At 47.3% G+C, this 22,928-nt stretch overlaps 1 protein-coding gene across 3 annotated transcripts in view; it reads left to right on the forward strand.

The window, feature by feature from the left end:
• ARHGAP39 (Rho GTPase activating protein 39) overlaps positions 1 to 22,928 on the forward strand; it is a 201,720-nt gene that overhangs the window by 87,816 nt on the left and 90,976 nt on the right. For all 3 annotated transcript variants that reach the window (XM_081874082.1, XM_081874081.1, XM_081874083.1), the window contains exon 2: positions 15,706 to 16,143. In XM_081874082.1, coding sequence (XP_081730208.1) covers positions 15,706 to 16,143 — 438 coding nt within the window. The remainder of the gene's footprint in view (positions 1 to 15,705; positions 16,144 to 22,928) is intronic.

Consider the following 22,928-nt stretch of genomic DNA (forward strand, 5'->3'; position numbering starts at 1 on the left):
GAAGGGAGAGAGGGAGGGAGGGGGGGAAAAGCCATTCGGGTTTAAGGCTTTCATTTTCCTCCTTCCCTGTTACTCTCAACCCTTGACAGAATCCCCAAAGCAAAAGCTTGCCTTCGTAGGAAGGTTCATCCTCGCTGCGCCTTCAGCGAAAAGCAAGGGGGGGGGTTGTTTCTGTGTCCTCCAGGAACTTGCCTTGCCCTTACTTGGCTCCACAGAAATATGAAATGGAAATATTTGACCCCCTTGAAGCTGGCGGCTCGAGTCAGATGCTCGCTGGGCTTTGATACGCCGCTGGGTGGAGATTCCCCCTTCGTCTCTGTCATATCCAGTTACGCTAAAGCAAACAGCCAGAGTGAATGCACCTTCCCCATTGACCGGGTGGCGTTCCTGGAGCAAGGCATCTGAGCTGTACGGAGACCCACCAGTAATGTTTGGTAAATTAAAAGGAGTCATGGAAAATGGGCGATGCACTTTCTATCTAAGTTGTTGTCAGAATTGGCACGGTGAAGGTTCTCCTTACTTCAAAATATATATCGGAATAGAACGGAATAGACTGTTGTATTTTAATATTTTGTTGGAAGCTGCCCAGATTGGCTGGGGAAACCCAGCCAGATGGGCAGGCTATAAATAATAATTTTTTATTTATTATTACTGTCATCATCATCATCATCATCATCATCATCATCATCATCATGACAAATGCTCTCAGTCACCTGAGCGTCACAAATGCCAGACCATTGATCAAAAGGGATCTTCTCACACTAGACAAGAGTTTCAAAAAGCCTGGGGGAAATGCAGAGAATACTTCACAAAACAGTGCCCTAAAATACATACCTGGACTTGTTTCGATTAATGTCAGCAGGAGACTTTGTGGATATTTAAGTTATAATTAGAAAAAATCTTAATAATTATTCAGAAAGGAAGCAGCTTATAAGAAGTAAATAAGGAGGCCAGATACAGGATAAAGGAAGTCTTTTATTTGGTTGTTTGTATTGTTGTATGTTATGCTTATTGTATTTCTGTATTGGGAGGGTGGGGGGTTTATGTTGTAAATAAGATATCCAACAAAAGGGATCTTCTCATACTGTCCCTGAAGATACTGAGAAGGCAGAGTTTGGCACCTCAGTGCAAAAAAGGGCAAAATATGCTTGATTGTGAAAGTAGCTCTTTGGAATGTCCTTTGGATTTCTTTCTTTCTTTTTGGATGAAACAAAGACGTGGATTTTGCTTTGAAGGGTGGTTTAGCCTGGCATAAGCCTCTGGTTTTCTTTAGATTTTTGAGGATGGAAAGCCTTTAGTTGGGGGCCAGATTGTGGCCCTCCAAACCACTCTGTCTGGCCAGTGGGTCTCCCTTCATCCCACAGCATAGCTGTCAACCTTCCCTTTTTTTTGTGGGAAATTCCCTTATTCCAGCACCGTTTCCCACTGCTTCCCGCTGCTATCCTGGATTGTTAGATATCCCGTAGACTGTCCCCAGGACAGGTGAGGCTGCTGATACCTTATTTTCAAATCTGAAAGTCGACAGCTATGCTCCTGTGGCCACACCCCTTTCCACCCTCAAGTGCTTTTGTTTGGCTAGAAGGTGCCCTTGAAACTGTCATAATGCCTCTTGCTTGCCTGGGTATGAGTGTGGGTTTACACCTCTGACTGCTGCACGGCTGTGTTGGAAACTGAGATATAAAATCTAGGAGCCTAATGGCACCTTAAATCTACCGTATTTTTCGCACCATAGGGCGCACCGGACCATAGGGCGCACCCAGTTTTTTGGGGGGGAAATAAAGGGGAAAAAATTATTTCCCCCCCAGGCGCGGGCTGGGGCGGGGGAAGCTCGAGCTTCCCCCGACCCCAGCCCCCAAACAGGCAGCTCTCTGCAAGCCCTGGGAGCGCTCCCGCTGCTTGCGGAGAGGTCCGCGAAGCCTGGGCGCGCTGAGCTCAGCGCGCGCAGGTTTCAACATGCAGGCAAGTCTCCGCAAGCAGCGGGAGCCCAGCGCTGGCCTCCCGCTGCTTGCGGAGAGGTGTGCGAAGCCTGGAGAGCGTGAGGGGTCGGTGCGCACCGACCCCTCTCACTCTCCAGGCTTCAGCGAAAGCCTGCATTTGCACCATAGGACGCACACACATTTCCCCTTCATTTTTGGAGGGGAAAAAGTGCGTCCTATGGTGCGAAAAATACGGTAGGTCATGGTCGCCACGACGATATGTCTAGGTACATTAAAAAACACAGGCTGTTGTTGTTGTTGTTGTTGTTGTTGCCGGCTGCTGCATGAATCACCTGCTGCGCTGCCCTGCAGACCAGCTGAGTGGCGTGGCATCACGGGGATGCCAGTCAGGCAGATGGAGATGTTGGTGCCAAACCTTGCAACCAGACATTTTCACTTCCTTGCAAAAGGCCGCTTGCTGGTTGCAAAACGCAACTGGCCCCCAGTTAATTTTGAACGTGCTCCCCCTGCCGCAACTGGAAAGTTGCCTCTGATAGGATGTGGTCTTTGGACTGAAGAAGGTCCCCACTAATCCACCTGCTGAGCTGGATGGCCCTTGTTCTTGTTCTGAGCCCTTTTCAGTCTAAATTTTGACCGAGACCAAGAGCTGAGGTCGGGAAGGGAAGCATGGATGCAGAAGTCACGGGGATAGAATGTGTCTGGATGGAACTGACATTGGCATCCGGAGCTCTAATGCATTAGCTGGAAGCTCAAGCTGCGCATTAAAATTCCCGCTTGGAGGAGCACGTTTTGCCCTTGGATGCAATCGCACTGAGACTTTTGAGTGTGTAAAACGAGAAAGCTGAGTTTATTATAGGACATGTATGTTGGATATGAAATATCCTAGTTCTGGGCGGCTTGAGGTGGAGATGCAATGAGCCATTCTTGCTCTTTCATCTCTGCAAACATCAGCAAAGGAGAGATGTCTCGCCTCCCAAGGTGGGATGAAGAAGGAAATAAGAAGTGATGTCCTCAACCTTGAGAGCATCAGTCTAGCACAGGGGTAGGCAACCTAAGGCCCCGGGGGCTGGATGCGGCCCAATCGCCTTCGCAATCTGGCCTGCGTACGGTCTGGGAATCAGCGTGTTTCTACATGAGTAGTATGTGTCTTTTAATTTACCGTATTTTTTGCTCTATAAGACTCACTTTTTCCCTCCTAAAAAGTAAGGGGAAATGTGTGTGCGTCTTATGGAGCGAATGCAGGCTGCGCAGCTATCCCAGAAGCCAGAACAGCAAGAGGGATTGCTGATTTCACTGCGCAGCGATCCCTCTTGCTGTTCTGGCTTCTGAGATTCGGAATATTTTTTTCTTTTCTTGTTTTCCTCCTCCCAAAACTAGGTGCGTCTTATGGTCTGGTGCATCTTATAGAGCGAAAAATACGGTAAAATGCATCTCTGGGTTATTTGTGGAGCCTGCCTGGTGTTTTTACATGAGTAGAATGTGTACTTTTATTCAAAATGCATCTCTGGGTTATTTGTGGGGCATAGGAATTCGTTCATTCCCCCCCCCAAAAAAAATATAGTCCGGCCCCCCACATGGTCTGAGGGACGGTGGACTGGCCCTTGCTGAAAAAGTTTGCTGAGCCCTGGTCTAGCACTTGAGGGAAGGTCAACACAAAGGCAGACTAGGGATTTTGGATCGCTGTATTCTAGGGTTTAGCAGATTGCTCTTCTTGAAACTTTACCTTATACAGTGGTACCTTGGGTTACAGACGCTTCAGGTTGCATACGCTTCAGGTTACAGACTCCGCTAACCCAGAAATAGTACCTCTGGTTAAGAACTTTGCTTCAGGATGAGAACAGAAATCGTGCTCTGGCGGTGCGGCGGCAGCGGGAGGCCCCATCAGTTAAAGTGGTGTTCAGGTTAAGAACAGTTTCAGGTTAAGAACGGACCTCCAGAACCAATTAAGTACTTAACCCGAGGTAGCACTGTAAATCGAAAGAGCTCAGATAACCGGGTCCCCCCGTCCCCCCCGCCCACTTGGCAAGATTTGATTTCTTAGCCAAATATTGAGGCACGTGGTTGCTGAGTGCCACAAGTGTATGCAGGTGTCAGGCTCATCTAAGACTTCACAGAACCATTATCCTCAATAATGATGAAACTCACAGGTGGAGAATACTTCTATTTTTACACGTCCTTGTTAGTTGCAAAGGGAATCTTTGTATGAGTCAATGCTTCATTATCCTTTTGGAACTGTGCTGTACTTTTGTCCTTCCAGGCTGTGATGCCCTGTGGTCTACACTTTGAATCTTCCTTTCATTTCTTTTTGTTATGTTTGCACTTTTAAACAAAATTAATCATAGTGAAAAAAACAACGAAGGAAGAAAGGTGGTCCAGGAAGTATGGAGCTTCACCTCTCTGTCTGCTTTCTCCCTGTGCCAACTTTCAGTCTTTCGTACAAGCTGACTTGCATCCCAAGTCTTCCAGCAGTTTCTGGATTATTTATTTTAAAAAAAACCTGTGTACCACAATTTCAACAATTATACATACACCGTATTTTCCGCCCTATAGGACGCACTTTTCCCCCTCCAAAAATGAAGGGGAAATGTGTGTGCGTCCTATGGGGCGAATGCAGGCTTTCGCTGAAGCCTGGAGAGCGAGAGGCGTCGGTGCGCACCGAAACCTCTCGCTCTCCAGGCTCCAGGAAGCTATCCGCAAGCCTCGTGCGCCCGGCGGGAGGTCCCGCTGGGCGCGCAAGGCTTGGGGCGGCAGCCTGCAACCCGAAGCACGGGGCATGCTGCGGAGCACGCCCCGTGCTTCGGGCAGTTGTCCACAAGCCTCACACGCCCGGCGGGAGGTCCCACCGGGCACGCAAGGCTTGCAGGCAGCAGCCTGTTCAGTGGGCTGGGGTTGGGGGAAGCTCGGGTTTCCCCCCCGCCAGCCCCGCGTCTGGGGGGGAAATATTTTTTTTTCTTTATTCCCCCCCCCCAAAAAAAAACCTAGGTGCGTCCTATGGGGCGGTGCGTCCTATGAGGCGAAAAATACGGTACATACAATAAAAACAGCATGAAAATTTCGGACAGGTCACCAGCTGACTATTGCTGAAAATGAAGTTATGCGCACACTTAGTTTCACTATACATTTAAAGCATATTAAACCCACAGTTAAAGCACATGACTCTTCACCCCAAAGAACCACAGGAACTGTAGTTTGTTAAGGTGCTGGAAATGGTAGCTGTGAGTGGAAATTACAGTTTCCGTGATTCTTTGGGGGGATGGAGTCTCGTGCTTTAAACATATAGTGCGCATCTGCCCTCAGTCAGGGATGTGGACTTGGGCTTCTAGCCCCACACTTTGCAGAGGAGCTTTGAGGTTTTGAGGAGGGACTTGAAGGGAACAGGGAGCAAGAGGCCCCACTGCACCCTTTTTCTGGAAGGGGTCTCAGGCCTTATCCAATGGTGGCGCCCATTTTTTCCAAACCTTTGGGCTAGAGCTGGAGCCAGATTCCACTTCCGGGTCCTTGCTCTGTATCTGGTCGGGGGCCAAGCTGAACTGGCCTTGTGGCTTCCTTGGGGCAGAGAGCAGGAGATGCACATGTGCCACAGATGTGTATCTCACCCTGCTATAGGTTCAGGACTGGCAAGGGTCCCACAGCCTTAAAACTCATAACTGTATCTTACTGCAGTAAGTGTGTATGTAATTCCATAAGGTATAATGTACAGTGGTACCTTGGTTCTCAAACGCCTTGCTACTCAAACAACTTGGAACCCAAGCACTGCAAACCCGGAAGTAAGTGTTCCGGTTTGTGAACTTTTCTCAGAAGCTGAATGTGCTCCATTTTGAGTTTTACGCTGAGGTCTGTCTGTTTTTGCTATTTATTTTGAGTTTTTGTTTTTGTGGCTCTTTTTGTTTTGTTTTTGTGACTGTGTGGAACCCAGTTCAGCTACTGATTGATTGATTGATTGTGTGACTGCAGTACACATTGTTTATTCCTTTCATTTGATGGATCAGTGGTCTCATTTGAAAATTCATATTTAATTGCTGTTTCGGGGGTTGTTTTTAGAAGTCTGGAACGGATTAATCCATTTTGCATTACTTTCTATGGGAAAGCGCACCTTTGTTTTGGAACGCTTTGGTTTTGGAACAGACTTCCGGAATGGATTAAGTTTGAGAACCAAGGTACCACTGTACATAGCCCTGGCAATCAACCCAAGTGGGTAAAAGCTCATGCCCTTTTTAAAAGAGATTTCTGATGTAATGTCTAGCTAAAACATCTGGAGAGCACCAGGCTGGGGAACGCAGATTTAGACAGTGTGAGAATTTCCTTTCCATGTAATGGGGAGGGAACCTGTTCCACCCAATAAATACCAACCTCTGCTTCTTGCAAATTCTGGGCACTTGGTGTATATTATTGAGGGAACGGGAGAGAAACTCTTCCCTTTGCAATTGCTTATCTAAACAGATGCAAACTCTGTGGTGCAGAAGGGAAGAGAGCTGCATTAGCCAGAGGCTCGAGATTGTGCTCCTGGGTAGCATAAAGTCTCTGTTTAGCTGCAAACAAAGGTTTTTGTTATAGCAACCACCAGCGAGTCCGCATGCTCCTTTGAAAAAACAACAACACACGAATTACAAACTTGGGACGGTTCATTTCAACGAATGGCCCAAACCAAACCCTGTGCGATATTTAAATCATGGTTTCATAATCGCCTCGATTTCAGATCAAGCAGGGAGCTCTTGATTCCGTAGGCAGGCAAGCAAGTTGAGACGGAGTTCGAGAGCAATGCCTCCTTTGCCTTGCGAGTGATCCAGAGGGGCATTGGCCAAGCTAAGCTTTCTCTTCCGGAACCTGCACCCTTCATACCTGGATCCCTTATTGGATGTGGGGAACGCCAGCCAGCTAGGCTGTGCAGCTGATCTTGCCCGACAGTGTTGAGTGAAGGCTGGAGTGGCATTGTAGGCCCCCCCCCCTTCCAAATGTCAAGCGTGGTGGATCTCTTTCAGCTTCTGCCTTCTGGAAGAAGGTACAGGGCTATAAAGACTAGGACTAGCCGTCTGAGAAACAGTTTCTATTCAAATGCTATTTTGGTTTTAAATGCAGTGTAAGGTAGTCCCTATGGGACGTGGGTGGCGCTGTGGGTTAAACCACAGAGCCTAGATCTTGCCGATCAGAAGGTCGGCGGTTCGAATCCCCGCGATGGGGTGAGCTCCCATTGCTCAGTCCCTGCTCCTACCAACCTAGCAGTTCGAAAGCACGTCAAAGTGCAAGTAGATAAATAGGTACCGCTCCGGCGGGAAGGTAATTGGCGTTTCCGTGTGCTGCTCTGGTTCGCCAAAAGCGGCTTCGTCATGCTGCCCACATGACCCGGAAGCGAATGCTGGCTCCCTCGGCCAATAAAGTGAGATGAGCGCCACAACCCCAGAGTCAGCCAAGAATGGACCTAATGGTCAGGGGTCCCTTTACCTTTTTAAGGTAGTCTCTGTGGGAGTATATTGTATTTAATTATGGGGTATTAGAGTTTTTAGGGGGCTAACCATCCTGGGATGGGACGCGGGTGGCGCTGTGGGTAAAACGGCGTCTCCGTGTGCTGCGCTGGTGCTGGCTCGCCAGAGCAGCTTCGTCACGCTGGCCACGTGACCCGGGAGTGTCTCCGGGCAGCGCTGGCCCCCGGCCTCTTAAGTGAGATGGGCGCACAACCCTAGAGTCGGACACGACTGGCCCGTCCGGGCAGGGGTACCTTTAACCATCCTGGGATAGCTGAGATAGTAGGCTTGTTGGTTTCTGAATGTCTGATGTAGATTTTCAATTTCGTTGTTCTGCATCAGAGAATGACAGTAAGGATTATTGTATCGTATCTGGCATGGCGGTCGTTGACAGGCGGTGTGCTTGGAATCAAACCTAGTTTTGAGAGTGCTGGTGGGAGAGCTTGGACTGGCAAAACCCAGAACATGAGAAAAACCGGGGTGGGGGGGAGAGCGACTGCAATACATGAATTGTTGGGGGGAGAGAGATGTGGCAGGGCCCAGAAGAAGGGGTTATCCTGAGAAGCTGAAGGTAAAATGTGCCCCTGGCAGAGGAGCTTCAGGAGGTGATGCCTGGATCCCAGCAGGGGTCACAGGCTTGGAGGTGGGGAGGGGGGCTTGTTAGTCCACCCCCCCATGCAAAACGTGCAACAACATCCATGCAGTCCTGGACGCATGTAAAAGAAACATGTAATGAAGTACGCTAAGAGAAATATCAAGTCAACTTCAAAATGTGCGTCCTGTCTCTGAGACTTGGTTTCCTGCCTATGCAGTTTCGATAGTACCATTTTGGCCCAAATATGAGCCGCACCCGAATATAAGCCGCACCTTTAAAATTCAAGGGAAAAAAAGAGGAAAGAATAAGGCAATACCCGAATATAAGCCGCTCCCTTAAAATTCCACGGACACTCACACCCATTCCGTTTTACCACATGTCTGTTTCAGCAGCAATATCGTAAAAGCCAATTTTTGTAAGGTTGCGAATTTAAGCCGCACTTTAATTTTTCACGGTCAGAATTCAGGGGAAAAGCGAGGCTTATATTCAGGCCAATGCGGTAATATTGACGCAATTCATAGGATTTTTGACAAACGGATCAGTTGCTTCAACGCTGTCCTTGGCACCTGTCTGTCTCGGGAGACAGGGGCGGAGTGTGCCTTTGGGGTGAGGTCAAGCTGTTGGGAGGTTGTAGCGTCTGCTCTGGCTGTAAAGACCGATATGGGAGAGACATGTTTTGTTGCAGCTGGGGCAGATGAAGGCGTCTGATTGTGTTGCTGCAGATGTACCACAGCATTTCTTCACCCTGCGTTCCTCCCAGAGGTCATTCATTCTCTGGTCACTGCTGTTGATGCACAACCTGTATGTCTCCAGGCCCTGTGGTCATCTGCGAGGGACTCCCATCCGGTGGAGTTGATGTTCCTAGTGTCACATTTGCAGACATCTTTGTAGCACAGGGGACGCGGGTGGCGCTGTGGGTTAAACCACAGAACCTAGGGCTTGCCGATCGGAAGGTCGGCGGTTCAGATCTCTGTGATGAGATGAGCTCCCACTGCTCGGTCCCTGCTCCTGCCCACCTAGCAGTTCAAAAGCATGTCAAAGGGCAAGTAGATAAATAGGTACCGCTCTGGTGGGAAGGTAAACGGCATTTCCGTGCGCTGCTCTGGTTCGCCAAAAGCGGCTTAGTCATGCTGGCCACATGACCCAGAAGCTGTACGCCGTCTCCCTCGGCCAGTAAAGTGAGATGAGCGCTGCAACCCCAGACTCGGCCACGACTGATCCTAATGGTCAGGGGTTTACCTTTACTTGTAGCACAGTTGGTCTGGTGCCAGAAGCCAGCTCCCCATACAGCAGCGGTTCTCAACCTGTGGGTCCCCAGATGTTGTTGGACTACAACTCCCATCATTCCTAGCCAGCATGACCAGTGGTCACGGATGATGGGAGTTGTAGTCCAACAACATCTGGGGACCCACAGGTTGAGAACCGCTGCCATAGAACATGATCCTTGGGAGATCCTGCCATTCTCTGGGCATGGCCAAGCCAGTGTAGACGTCGCTGAAATAGGAGTGTGATCATGCTGGGAATGTGCAGCTTCAACAATTGCATTGTGTGTTGGGTTTTTGTTTTTGTGCAATCCATGTCCCCCCAGTATGTGAAGGCTGGCACATAGTTAAACTAGGCAGTGAAGGTCACTAGCCCTGATGGCTTTAAGAGAGGATCAGACGGATTATTGGAGGAGAGGGCGATCGATGGCTTTGATAGACCCAAGTCGCTAGCCACGTGGAAAGCTGAAGGCCCACCTCCCCCAAATACTGGGGCATCTCGCAGACTTTAACACACACACAGCCCTGGCCACAAGATTCTTAAGAATAAGGTCATTACGCTTTCGGAGGGCAGGGTGTGAAGAAAGCCGAAGGAAGGCCTATCTAGGCTTAAATAGGAAATTTGTCTCTTCCCTAGGAAAAGATACCCACTCTGAAGTCCTTCTCAGAAATCCAAGGTCAGACGGGCATCTCTCTGAGAAGCCTCAGCTGCATGGCTAGGGCAGGCGCGTTTTGAAAAGTAAATTAATTAAACATTTCTTTTTTATTTATTTCTTTTATTTTTATTTATAATTTTCGGTTATATACATTTCAATAGTTTGACAATCATTTTAACATTTTGAAACTTGACTTCCTTCCCCCTCATTCTGCGGTTCCTTAAATTTGTTTTTTATATTTCCTGTTTGCTCCAAATTAACTTAACTTACTTTACTTTAAATATGTACTCTTATAAAACTGCAGGTTATTACAATAATCCTGCCAATGTTCTTATCTGTTTACAGTTTGTCTGTAAATATTCCATAAACCATTTCTGTTCTTTTATAAAAAGTTCGTTATCTTGATTTCTTATTCTTCTGGTAAGTTTCGCCATTTCCGCGTATTCTGTAAGTTTTTGTATCCATTCTTCTTTTGCTGGAACTTCTTCTTCTTTCCATTTTTGGGCAAATAACATTTGTGCTGCTGTAGTCGCATACATGAATAAATTTCTATACAGTTTGGGCAGTTCTGCACCTATAATTCCCAAAAGTAATTCCTTTTGGAAATTAATTAAACATTTCAACCTCCACAGCTGAAGCCTGGGCAGGCCGAGAGCACTGATTGAGGAGCATCGTGGCGCACGCTTTAGAGATGCGCAGAACTTGCGTCTCTTCGGTGCTGAACGTTCAGAAAGCACCCCGGGTAAAGAAAAAGAAAAATCCACGTTGCACACATTCATTTTTAAAGCACTGCCCTATATATGATGAAGGCGGTTAAATGATTCAAACAAGGCTGTTCAGATGGGCCAGCTCTGCGGTAATGAATAATGAAGAATATTTTGCAATTAGATAGCACTCTCAAATGTTCAAAGCGATTCTGGAGTGTTATCTTAGGAACCCACACAAACAGAGCCCTCTGAGCCGAGACGTTAAATCTGAGCAAAATATAGGGCATCCTCCCTGCTCCCTAGGAAGATATCCCACCTGCAGATGCGGCCCTTGCTGTCTTCCCCACAACAGCAGCCCTCATCAATGCTCATCAATGCTCATCAATGGTTCCTCTTCATCCTGGAGAAGAGTGACTAGTGGGGTGCCACAGGGTTCTGTCTTGGGCCCCGTCTTATTCAACATCTTTATCAACGACTTGGATGATGGACTCAAGGGCATCCTGATCAAATTTGCAGATGACACCAAACTGGGAGGGGTGGCTAACACCCCAGAGGACAGGATCACACTTCAAAACGACCTTGACAGATTAGAGAACTGGGCCAAAACAAACAAGATGAATTTTAACAGGGAGAAATGTAAAGTATTGCACTTGGGCAAAAAAAATAAGAGGCACAAATACAAGATGGGTGACACCTGGCTTGAGAGCAGTACGTGTGAAAAGGATCTAGGAGTCTTGGTTGACCACAAACCTGACATGAGCCAACAGTGTGACGCGGCAGCTAAAAAAGCGAATGCAATTCTGGGCTGCATCAATAGGAGTATTGCATCTAGATCAAGGGAAGTAATAGTGCCACTGTATTCTGCTCTGGTCAGACCTCACCTGGAGTACTGTGTCCAGTTCTGGGCACCACAGTTCAAGAAGGACACTGACAAACTGGAACGTGTCCAGAGGAGGGCAACCAAAATGGTCAAAGGCCTGGAAACGATGCCTTAGGAGGAACGGCTAAGGGAGCTGGGCATGTTTAGCCTGGAGAAGAGGAGGTTAAGGGGTGATATGATAGCCATGTTGAAATATATAAAAGGATGTCACATAGAGGAGGGAGAAAGGTTGTTTTCTGCTGCTCCAGAGAAGCGGACACGGAGCAATGGTTCCAAACTACAAGAAAGAAGATTCCACCTAAACATTAGGAAGAACTTCCTGACAGTAAGAGCTGTTCGACAGTGGAATTTGCTGCCCAGGAGTGTGGTGGAGTCTCCTTCTTTGGAGGTCTTTAAGCAGAGGCTTGACAACCATATGTCAGGAGTGCTCTGATGGTGTTTCCTGCTTGGCAGGGGGTTGGACTCGATGGCCCTTGTGGTCTCTTCCAACTCTATGATTCTATGATTCTATGATTCATCGCCATTCTTTCCCTCCCTCTGGCCCCATTACTTTTCATGGAGTCTTTTTCACAGTTAATCTACATTTAGCAAGAGACACTTTTGTCATAGACGTACAGTGGTTGCTTGGGTTGCGAACATGATCTGTGCGGGATGCACGCTCGCAACCCGCAGCATTTGCAACCCATAGCAAGGTGTCTGCGCATACACAGGTTGCGATCCGGCGCTTCTCCACATGTGCAAAGTGCGATTTAGCGCTTCTGCGCATGTGTGACCGCCGAAACCCAGAAGTAACCCGTTCTGGTACTTCCGGGTTTTGGCAGTCTGTAACCTGAAAAAACGCAACCTGAAGCATGTGTAACAAGAGGTATGACTGTATTTTGGATGGGGGGGGGAAGAGGGGGGGAGAGAATGAGATGGGGTTTTGTGTTCTGTTGTCTAGTGTTTGTATAGGGCTTTGCGTCAGCATCGTTCTATATCTATACAGTGGTGCCCCGCAAGACGAACGCTTCGCAAGACGGAGAACCTGCTAGACGAAAGGGTTTTCCGTTTTGGAGGCGCTTCGCAAAACGAATTTCCCTATGGGCTTGCTTTGCAAGACGAAAATGTCTTGCGAGTTCCTGCGGGTTTTTCCCCCTTTCCCCCCCCTTTTCCTAAGCCCTAAGCCGCTTATCAGCTGATCCACTAAAAGCCGCTAAACTGCTAATAGCGCTAATCCGCTAAGCTGTCAATGGGCTTGCTTCGCAAGACAAAAAAACCGCTATACGAAGAGCCTCACGGAACGGATTAATTTCGTCTTGCGAGGCACCACTGTATATTTATTTATTTTCTAGTTACAGATGGGTAGCCGTGTTGGTCTGCCATAGTCAAAACAAAATAAAAAAATTCCTTCCAGTAGCACCTTAAAGACCAACTAAGTTAGTTCTAGGTATGAGCTTTCGTGTGCATGCACACTTCTTCAGTTACCTTCATCTGAAGAAGAATCTGAAGAAGTATCTGAAGAAGAAGTATCTGAAGAAGTGTGCCTGCACATGAAAGCTCATACCTAGAACTAACTTAGTTGGTCTTTAAGGTGCTACTGGAAGGAATTTTTTTATTTTGTTTTATTTATTTTCTGTTATTGCGAGAAATTAGGAGGGTCCTAGACCTTACTTGGTTGCATTCAGTTGACTGTAGCGCAGCTTGTTTGTATGTGTGTAGGGGCGGTTGTGGTTTTGGTAGGTTGTTGGATTGGATTAGCCATATTGATCTGCATGCTTTTGGGTGGGGGGGGGAGAAGCATAGGTTGTCGCCTTGTTGTGCTGTGTGTGATAAAGGGGAACCGTACAGTCGTGTGCAGATTGGCTCACTTCCTCGAGTCATCGCAAAGGGAGTTACAGTGGCACCTTGGTTCTCAAACACTTTGGTACTCAAACAACTCGGAACCCAAACACTGCAAACCCGGAAGTAAGTGTTCTGGTTTGCGAACTTTTTTCGGAAGCCGAACATTCTCCATTTTGAGTGTTACGCTTCCGACTAGAGTGCCACACTTCCGTTTTGAGTGTTACGCTGAGGTCTGTCTGTTTTTGCTATTTATTTTGCCTTTTTGTTTTTGCGGCTCTTTTTGTGACTGTGTGGAACCCAGTTCTGCTACTGATTGATTGATTGTGTGACTGCATTGATTTTTACTTTCCTTTGATGGATCAGTGGTCTCATTTGATAGTAAAATCCATGTTAAACTGCTGTTTTAGGGGTTGTTTTTAAAAGTCTGGAACGGATTAATCCATTTTGCATTACTTTCTATGGGAAAACACACCTTGGTTTTGGAACGCTTTGGTTTTGGGACGGATTTCCAGAACGGATTAAGTTTGAGAACCAAGGTACCACTGTATTTGTTCCCTGAGCACCTTGCTGGGGTGTGAGATGCTGTCACTTGGACTCTGGTCACAGGGGGGGTGTGACCTGCCTTGTTTTGGGGAGCCTGGTGAGTTGAGTGATGGTCTCCTACCCTTCCATTTCTGTGATCAGAGCTTCTCTTTTTAAAAAAATAATATTTATTCAACTTTTAAAGATTACAACGAGAAAAAGGAAAAAAAGAAAAATAGAAAAGACAGAAAAAATACAAACAATTGAAAAAAACAACAACAGATCAAACCTTTACATCGCTTACTTTCATTCACTTACTTCCTTGACCTCCTCACACCTCCCATTTTTGTATTCTAATTCAGTTAGATATTTCAGCAAATCCTTTCCAGCTTTGTTTTTATCTTAAAAATTTATCTTAATATATTATGATTTTGCATTCTCTTCTTTCACCAAATTATTTTTACTTAATCCTTGATATCTTTTCTGCTAAAACCACATAATTCTATTCCAACATCTTTCTAACATTCCTTAATTTTACAATATTTCTGAAGATAAACTTTATATTTTTTCCAATCTTCTTCCACCGACTCTTCTCCCTGGTCTTGGATTCTGCCAGTCATCTCAGCCAGTTCCATATAGTCCATCACCTTCGTCTGCCATTCTTCCCGAGTGGGTAGATCTTGTGTTTTCCAATACTTTGTGATAAGTATTCTTGCTGCTGTTGTGGCGTACATAAAGAAATTTCTATCCTCCTTTAACACCAATTGGCCGACCATGCCCAAGAGAAAGGCCCCTGGTTTCTTCTGGAAGGTATATTTAAATACCTTTTTCATTTCATTATAGATCATCTCCCAGAAGGTCTTAATCTCTGGGCATGTCCACCAAAGGTGAAAGAATGTACCTTCAATCTCTTTACATTTCCAACATTTGTTATCGGGCAGATGATAAATTTTTGCAAGCTTGACTGGTGTCATGTACATGATACATGTGATCGGATCTTCTCCAGCCCTGAGCCAAAGAGCAGAACCCATCCTAAGCTTCTGAAAGGCCCTTTGCAGCGTTTGTCCCCATCTGCAGAGCAGCTGTTCTGGATGAAGGCCACTTCCAAAAGATGTTTTATTTCCTGCTTCTGTTCAGCGATGGCATACCATACTGATGAGCATTGTACTTTTTTTTAAAAAAAGTTTAGGCTTGCAATTTTAAGTGTGTCTTCTGCCATTTCCTGAGTCCCCTTTTCACCACATAGGAGAGCAGCTTCTAGGAGTAAATATTTGAACTATTTGAAAAGCAATTGTAATAAGCAGATTACGCTAGTAGGACTGCAAGAAGTTTTTTAGGCATTCCCCCCTCCCAAAAGCTCAACAACTGTTTTGTATGGGACAATGACAGTAAAAATTATCGTGTTGTAACTGTGGGCAATTCTTCCCCCAAAAAGCTCAACAATTTTGGCCAAGCCTCTCCCTAAAATAGCTCAACATCTGTGGGGAATCTCCCCCCCCCCCATTTCCTAAATTTTGAGTCCCCCCAAATAGGGGGTCTAAATGAGTGTAAATGAGTTTTGATGGATGTAATAATGGGATACTGAATGGTATGGTTTTTGTAAAATATGCAGGGATTTTATGATATGCAAAATGAACCCTGGAAGGAGAAGAAGGGAAGTCATCGATATCTTAAGGATGTAACAATGAGTACTTTAAATTATAAAGCAGAAAATTTAATAAAATAACATACAAACAATAGAAGCTTTTCTGGGTCTGGGCCAATGCCTGGACAAGAGGTCACCTGGGGACGCCCAGGGTTGCAAGCCCGACACTGATCCCAACCAGCTGCTAAACGTTTTCCTGTGCTTCTTTTTCCTTTCCCCAGGCTGGAATGGGTGGAAATCATCGAGCCTCGGACGCGGGAGCGCATGTACGCCAACCTGATCACGGGGGAGTGCGTCTGGGACCCCCCCGCCGGCGTGCGCATCAAGCGCACCAACGAGAACCAGTGGTGGGAGCTCTTTGATCCGAATACCTCGCGCTTCTACTACTACAATGCCTCCACCCAGCGGACAGTGTGGCACCGGCCCCAGAACTGCGACATCATCCCCCTGGCCAAGCTCCAGACCCTGAAGCAGAACACCGAGTCCCCCCGGGCCTCCACCGAGAACAGCCCCGGGCGCAGCAGCAATGTCAGCCGCGAGGGCAGCACCAGCTCCTCACAGGAGCAGGAGCCGGAGGGCGGCGGGGAGAAAGGGCAGGAGCAAGGCCGGACCCACCGACAGCCCTCCCAGTTTGCCACCGTCAAAGAAGAAACGGAAAGGTAACCTTGCTTTGCGGCGGGGCTTTGGGAACCTGCGGCGGAAGCCACAGGTCTCTGGTTTGGCAGCGTGGCCTAGTGGGTGGAGCTATATTTACAGAAACATTGTAAAATTAAGGAATGTTAGAAGGAGGCTGGAATGAAGTTATGTGGCTTTAGCAGAAATATTATAAAGGATTAAGTAAAAATAGATGGTTAATGGATGAAAGGAGGAAAGGTAAAGTTATATTATATTAAGATAAATTATAGGATAAAAATTGGGAAAGATGGAAAGGATTTGCTGAACTAGCTAACCGAACTAGAATACAAAAAAAGGGAGGTGCGAGGAGGTCAAGGAAACAAGTAAATGAAAGATAAGTTATAGGAAGGTTCGTTGTGTTTTTTAATTGTTTCTATTTTTCTGTTTTTCTGTTTTTTATAATTTTTTTTCTTTCTTTTTTCTATTCTCTTCTTTCTTTATTGTGATGTGTTGTTAAGTTTTTGTTTAACTTGGAATTATCTCTTTTTCTTTTTGTAACATTTAAAGCATTAATAAATATTATTATTATTTTTTTTAAAAAGAGCATATAGGCTGGCCATGCTCTGAGCTCTGCCCAAGGACCCTGTGGAGCAGGGAGGAATATGAGATTTGGCTGGTGGGAAGGGCGCAATTAGGTGTTTTTAATTTTCTTGTTTTTGCACACTCCTCCATTGTTTGCAATCCGAAGCTCGTTTCATCCCCCCGCCAAAGATTTTGATTTGAGTTTCTACTGAAATGAGGCTGCATTTTAATGTTATACAGTGGTACCTTGGGTTGCATACGCTTCAGGTTACAGACTCTGCTAACCCAGAAATAGTACCTCGGGTTAAGAACTTTGCTTCAGGATGAGAACAGAAATCGCACGGCAGCGGTGCGAGGCCCCATTAGCTAAAGTGGTGCTTCAGGTTAAGAACAGTTTCAGGTTAAGAACAGACCTCCAGAACGAATTAAGTACTTAACCCGAGGTACCACTGTACTTTAATCCTGTTTTTAAGTTGTATTTTAAACAATTGTTTTTATACCTGGTGTTAGCCACTCTGAGCCCGGTCTTGGCTGGGGAGGGCGGGGTATAAATAAATCATCATCATCATCATCATCATCATCATCATCATCATCAGCCAATACAATTCTGGGCTGCATCAATAGGAGTATTGCATCTAGATCAAGGGAAGTAATAGTGCCACTGTATTGTGCTCTGGTCAGACCTCACCTGGAGTACTGTGTCCAGTTCTGGGCACCACAGTTCAAGAAGGACACTGACAAACTGGAACGTGTCCAGAGGAGCGCAACCAAAAGGGTCAAAGGCCTGGAAACGATGCCTTATGAGGAACGGCTAAGGGAGCTGGGCATGTTTAGCCTGGAGAAGAGGAGGTTAAGGGGTGATATGATAGCCATGTTCAAATATATAAAAGGATGTCACATAGAGGAGGGAGAAAGGTTGTTTTCTGCTGTTCCAGAGAAGCAGACACGGAGCAATGGTTCCAAACTACAAGAAAGAAGATTCCACCTAAACATTAGGAAGAACTTCCTGACAGTAAGAGCTGTTTGACAGTGGAATTTGCTGCCAAGGAGTGTGGTGGAGTCTCCTTCTTTGGAGGTATTTAAGCAGAGGCTTGACAACCTTATGTCAGGAGTGCTCTGATGGTGTTTCCTGCTTGGCAGGGGGTTGGACTCGATGGCCCTTGTGGTCTCTTCCAACTCTATGATTCTATGATTCTATGATTCTATGATTATTATATCTGCTCTGCAGTTTGCTTGGGGTGGGGGTCGCTGCGATTGCTCTGCCAGTCTCAGGATGGCACAGATGGGGAATTTGTAACCCGGCAGAAGTTCTTGGACTGCAACTTCCACCAGGCCCAGCCAGCAGTCGGGGTGATAGCAGTTGTGGTCCAGCAATTGTCTGGATGGTCCCTGCCTTACAGACTTCTCGCCACAATGAACCTACAGGGTCTGACTATGCATCCATAGGCTTCAGCCTTCCTTGCCTGTCTCTTCTCCCTCTCTGTATCTTCCTTCCCTTGTGAGCTTCTGAACCTCCCCCAAACCTTTCCTAGTCTTTCCTACTTCCCCCCGCCTCCATCCTGTCCTTCCTGGAATCTCCATCCTGCGAGGATTTTCACCTGCATCTCTCTAGTGGGATAGTAACGAATCGGTGGCACGTGCCCTTCTGACTTGCACTCTTTTAAAGACTCGAGGAATGAGGTTATCACCCCTCTTTTGTTGTCCATTCCGGGTCACCCAGACATTGCCACGGCGTCCTTTCTCTTGGCAGATCAAGATGAGCAGGTGACAGCAAAGGTTGCAAGGTTTTTAGCAGGGGAATCAGAATAAGATCCACTATGCGACTGTTGATTCAAAACCCTGAAATCTATTTTACATAATTGACTTTTTTACTTCTATTCGTTGTATATTGTACTGTGGTTTTATGGCTATGGCTGATGGCTGGCGCAAATAAAGATCCATTCATTCATTCTCTAGTGGGATCCAAGATGCCAGGGTCCCCTGTTTTGCAAAAGCGGGCCTTGTCTCTGAGGCAGTGCAAAGCTAACTGAAATGCAGGCGGGGGACTTTAATCTGCTGCGCAGATGGCCCTCCTCCCTCCTCGCACCACCTCCCCTTTTTGCAGGCTGCAGCAGTTTCCTGAAATACACAAGGAAGAGGTGATGGTTGTTTTCCGTTCTCAGTTGATTCCGGCTGGTGCATCACAGCTCTGCTTGCTTCTGGTACCTGCCTTGTTTGCAGATGGCTTGTGGACCAATAATCCTGCCCAGGCAAGGAGAGCTACCTCAGAGCAGGCTGTGGTGAGACACAAAAGCTGGAGTGGCTTTCTGGAGGCGGCTGAGAAAGAATGGCCGGCAAAAACCCTGGTCGCTTCAGCCTCAGAGCCACAGCGATCTGGATACGGAAGGAGGACTTCCTTCTCGCTAATTTGAGCCGGAGTACGGCATCTGAGCCGCGCAATCCGCTTGAGACGGCGCACAGTGATCATTAATATAATTAATAATAGCAATTAGCCGATCAGTGTCAGTAGTAATTAAAGATCAGCTGGGAGGGGGCAACAGGTGGCTTTCCGCGGGGGTCTTCCCCTGTGCCCGACGGGGTTGCCGTGATTGCTCAGTTACATCTGAAGAAGTGCGCATTGCTCCCCGGCAGGAGCAAAGTTGATCTTGCAGGGCAGGGGGAAAGGGGTTCACTCGGGCGCAAGCGCAGCGTTGGCAGAGAATCTGGTCTAACTGTGTGCCAAATGGTTGGGATGTGTAGGAACAGAGGATGCCAGCCTGGGGGCAGCTGCAGGGTGCTGCTGGTCAGGCCAACCCGCAAAAAACCGGGAGGCAGCAAAGGCGACGGTGTTTGCAGGGGTGCAGCCCTGCTGTAAAATCCCCACTGTGTCATAGTTCCCGCTGAGTTGCCTCTGAAACGGCCTCCATTCCTCTTTCTAAGGCGCATCTTGGGATTTGACTGAGACACATCTCCCTTGGTGCATCCCACTTCATGCGATGGCTGGGGCTTGATTCATTTCGTAAAATTTCTATGCCGCTTGGTTGTAGAAAAAAACCTCAAAGCAGTTTACAGAAAAACAAAAAACAATAACAATAAGAAAAATAACAATGATTTGACAAAGGGTTGAAATAGCAGTGGACTAGAAACAGATTGAAACTCAACCCAAAACCTGGGTAAGCTTGCCTGAACAAAAATGCTTTTAGCAGGGGCTGAGAAGAATACAGTGAAGGAACCTTCCTGGACTCCATAAGCAGGGAGTTCCAAAGTGCAGGGGCTGCCACGCTAAAAGATGAATCTCTTATAAACGTGGAGCAGATATTATGAGGCACCTGTAGCGCTGCCAGTCCCCCTAATCAAAGCGGTCAAGTGAACTTCTGTGGGGTCAGTTGTTGTTGTTTAGTCCTTTAGTTTAAGCAGAGGCTTGACAACCATATGTCAGGAGTGCTCTGATGGTGTTTCCTGCTTGGCAGGGGGTTGGACTCGATGGCCCTTGTGGTCTCTTCCAACTCTATGATTCTATGATTCTATGACTCTTCATGACCCCCTGGACCAGAGCACGCCAGGCACTCCTGTCTTCCACTGCCTCCCGCAGTTTGGTCAAACTCATGCTGGTAGCTTCAAGAACACTGTCCCACCATCTCGTCCTCTGCCGTCCCCTTCTCCTTGCGCCCTCCATCTTTCCCAACATCAGGGTCTTTTCCAGGGAGTCTTCTCTTCTCATGAGGTGGCCAAAGTCTTGGAGCCTCAGCTTCAGGATCTGTCCTTCCAGTGAGCACTCAGGGATGATTTCCTTCAGAATGGAGAGGTTTGATCTTCTTGCAGTCCATGGGACTCTTGAGTCTCCTCCAGCACAAGAATTCAAAAGCATCCATTCTTCGGCGATCAGCCTTTCCGTCTTCTAAATAGTTTTCTTTTAGGGCTTTTCCTCCAGTCTTCCTGTTTGTGGTGCGTTCACCCTGATTTTTTCCCAGCAAACTTAAGGCAGAGGTTAGACTATGCCTGGTCTTTGTTGCACATTTGTTCCGTTTTGTTTGCTGGGTGGTTACACGACCATGATTTGTTCGCTGTGTGTTCACAGGTCTTTCCAATGACCCACTCTTTCACCCCACACTTGGCAATGCATGTCCCCATCTCATTCCTCACTGCAAAGACACCCCCCCTGCCCCAAGCAAGTTGGATGTGTCGGGACGACAGAGCATTTTAATTATGCAAATTTTTAATTATGCAAATGTATATTTCTGATAGGGACACGGGTGGCGCTGTGGGTTAAACCACAGAGCCTAGGACTTGCCGATTAGAAGATTGGCGGTTTGAATCCCTGCGACAGGTGAGCTCCCATTGCTCGGTCCCTGCTCCTGCCAACCTAGCAGTTCGAAAGCACCTCAAAGTGCAAGTAGATAAATAGGTACCGCTCTGGCGGGAAGGTAAACGGCGTTTCCATGCGCTGCTCTGGTTCGCCAGAAGCGGCTTAGTCATGCTGGCCACATGACCCGGAAGCTGTACGCAGGCTCCCTTGGCCAGTAAAGCGAGAGGAGTGCCGCAACCCCAGAGTCGGTCATGACTGGACCTAATGGTCAGGGGCCCCTTTACCTTTACCTTTATATTTCTGATAGGCTCTTGAATCACTTCCACAAATCGTGATGGTTCGGAGGCACCCAAAGTGAAGGACAAGGTCTCTTGGTGGAGGAAATGCCCTTGGCTTCTGGCCGCCCCGTGGAGCCCAGGGGGGGATAAGCCAAAGGATGCAGCAGCTGCAAATTGAAAATTGATTTTTGATAGCCATGATAGCGTCTTGATGTGCGGATCAGCTGCCGAAGCCTTTTCTTGATGCCTCCCCTTCCGGTTCCAGGAGGTGTGTTTCCAGCGCAGGTCTGCCTTTTAATTTGGCTGTCGGATTATTACGTTTATGAGAGTGTTTAGCACAGCCTGCACCTGCACCTACTCAACGCGGAGGAAAATAAGCATTATAATTTCATCACGTATCATTTGTCTGCCTAAGCTTTTGTTTCTGAGTGCCAGAGAACATTCTCCGCGGTTTCTGGAACGCCAGACGGTGTAATTTGTTTTTTTTTCTAGCTTGGAAATTCTAAGAAGTATAGCCTTTGGTGTTCAGAGGACTGAAAAACTCCAAAATAAACCACCCCAGCTCCTGTCACACTCAATGAATCCAAAGCCCCACTTTTGGTACAAGATGCCAGCCTCTTCCATTTCTGCGCCAGGCGGCCGTGGCTCTTGGCTCAGCAACTTTCAGCGGATATCTCTCTCTCCTAATTGCTCCTTAGCCAAGTTCAGAACTAAGGTCAGCGTCTCTCGGCCACATGGCTGGAAGCAAATTAAACCCGGGGGGGAAATTACAAGGGGAAAAAAGAAGGAACACGCAAAAGGTTCCCCGCTCTCCCCCTTTCTCTGTCTCTGTTTACAGCTGGGGTTGATGGGAGATGGAGTCCAGAATAGCCGTAGGAAGCACAAAGTTGGGAGGAAAGGCTCATTATTTCCTGATGCCCCTTTCAGCTCGCGTTTGCAGTTATACTTTAATTTGTCCCTCCTCGCCACAGCAGCCTCGCAGATAGATGAGGCTGGGGCACAGTCGACATGTTTTGGGAGCGGGGGATACATGAAACTGAACATCTCATAATCAACGGCAGCTCTTGCTTGCTGCGCTGGGCTGTGAGAGCCTCATTTTGGCCCCTCCCTCTTTTCCTTTCTCGTTTTGGTTTCCTCCAACTTCTGTATTGTTGAGAAGAGCACAGAAATGCCCTTGGTGTGGTTCTGTGGACCTCCCTGCCACAGGAGGCAGGGATGGCCCCAACCTAGTGTTGGGATGCGTCCAGGGAGACGGGGGTATTTGGCAGGCCCCTGGCTGGCTCCAGCCACCAGCTGGCAGCCGGGCGAACTCCGGTTCTCGGAACAGCATCAATCAGCGACTCGAGCCTCCGAAACCTTTAGAGACTGAGCACGCTCTAATCAGCAGAGTGAATAACTTTTCACAATGGAAGTGGCGGACAGAGACATGTGTAAGCATATTTACAGCATTTTCTTCAGCATCAGGACAAAGGAAAAACATGTCTTCTCCCCTTCGTGTCCAATCAAAACAGCAGCATAGCAAAAGCAGTATACAACGGAAGTTCCCAGCAGACTGTGCTGGAAGTAAACAGGCATGTGACATACAACAATCCACATATCTGTTCTAAAGGTGGAATGGAACTATATCCTAACACTTAGATGGCCTTAAAAGAGGAGGAGAGGGGAACTAGCCAAGATGACTACT

This window comes from Podarcis erhardii (genome assembly GCF_964252035.2).
Source record: "Podarcis erhardii genome assembly, chromosome: 8".
Classification (NCBI taxonomy): domain Eukaryota; kingdom Metazoa; phylum Chordata; class Lepidosauria; order Squamata; family Lacertidae; genus Podarcis; species Podarcis erhardii.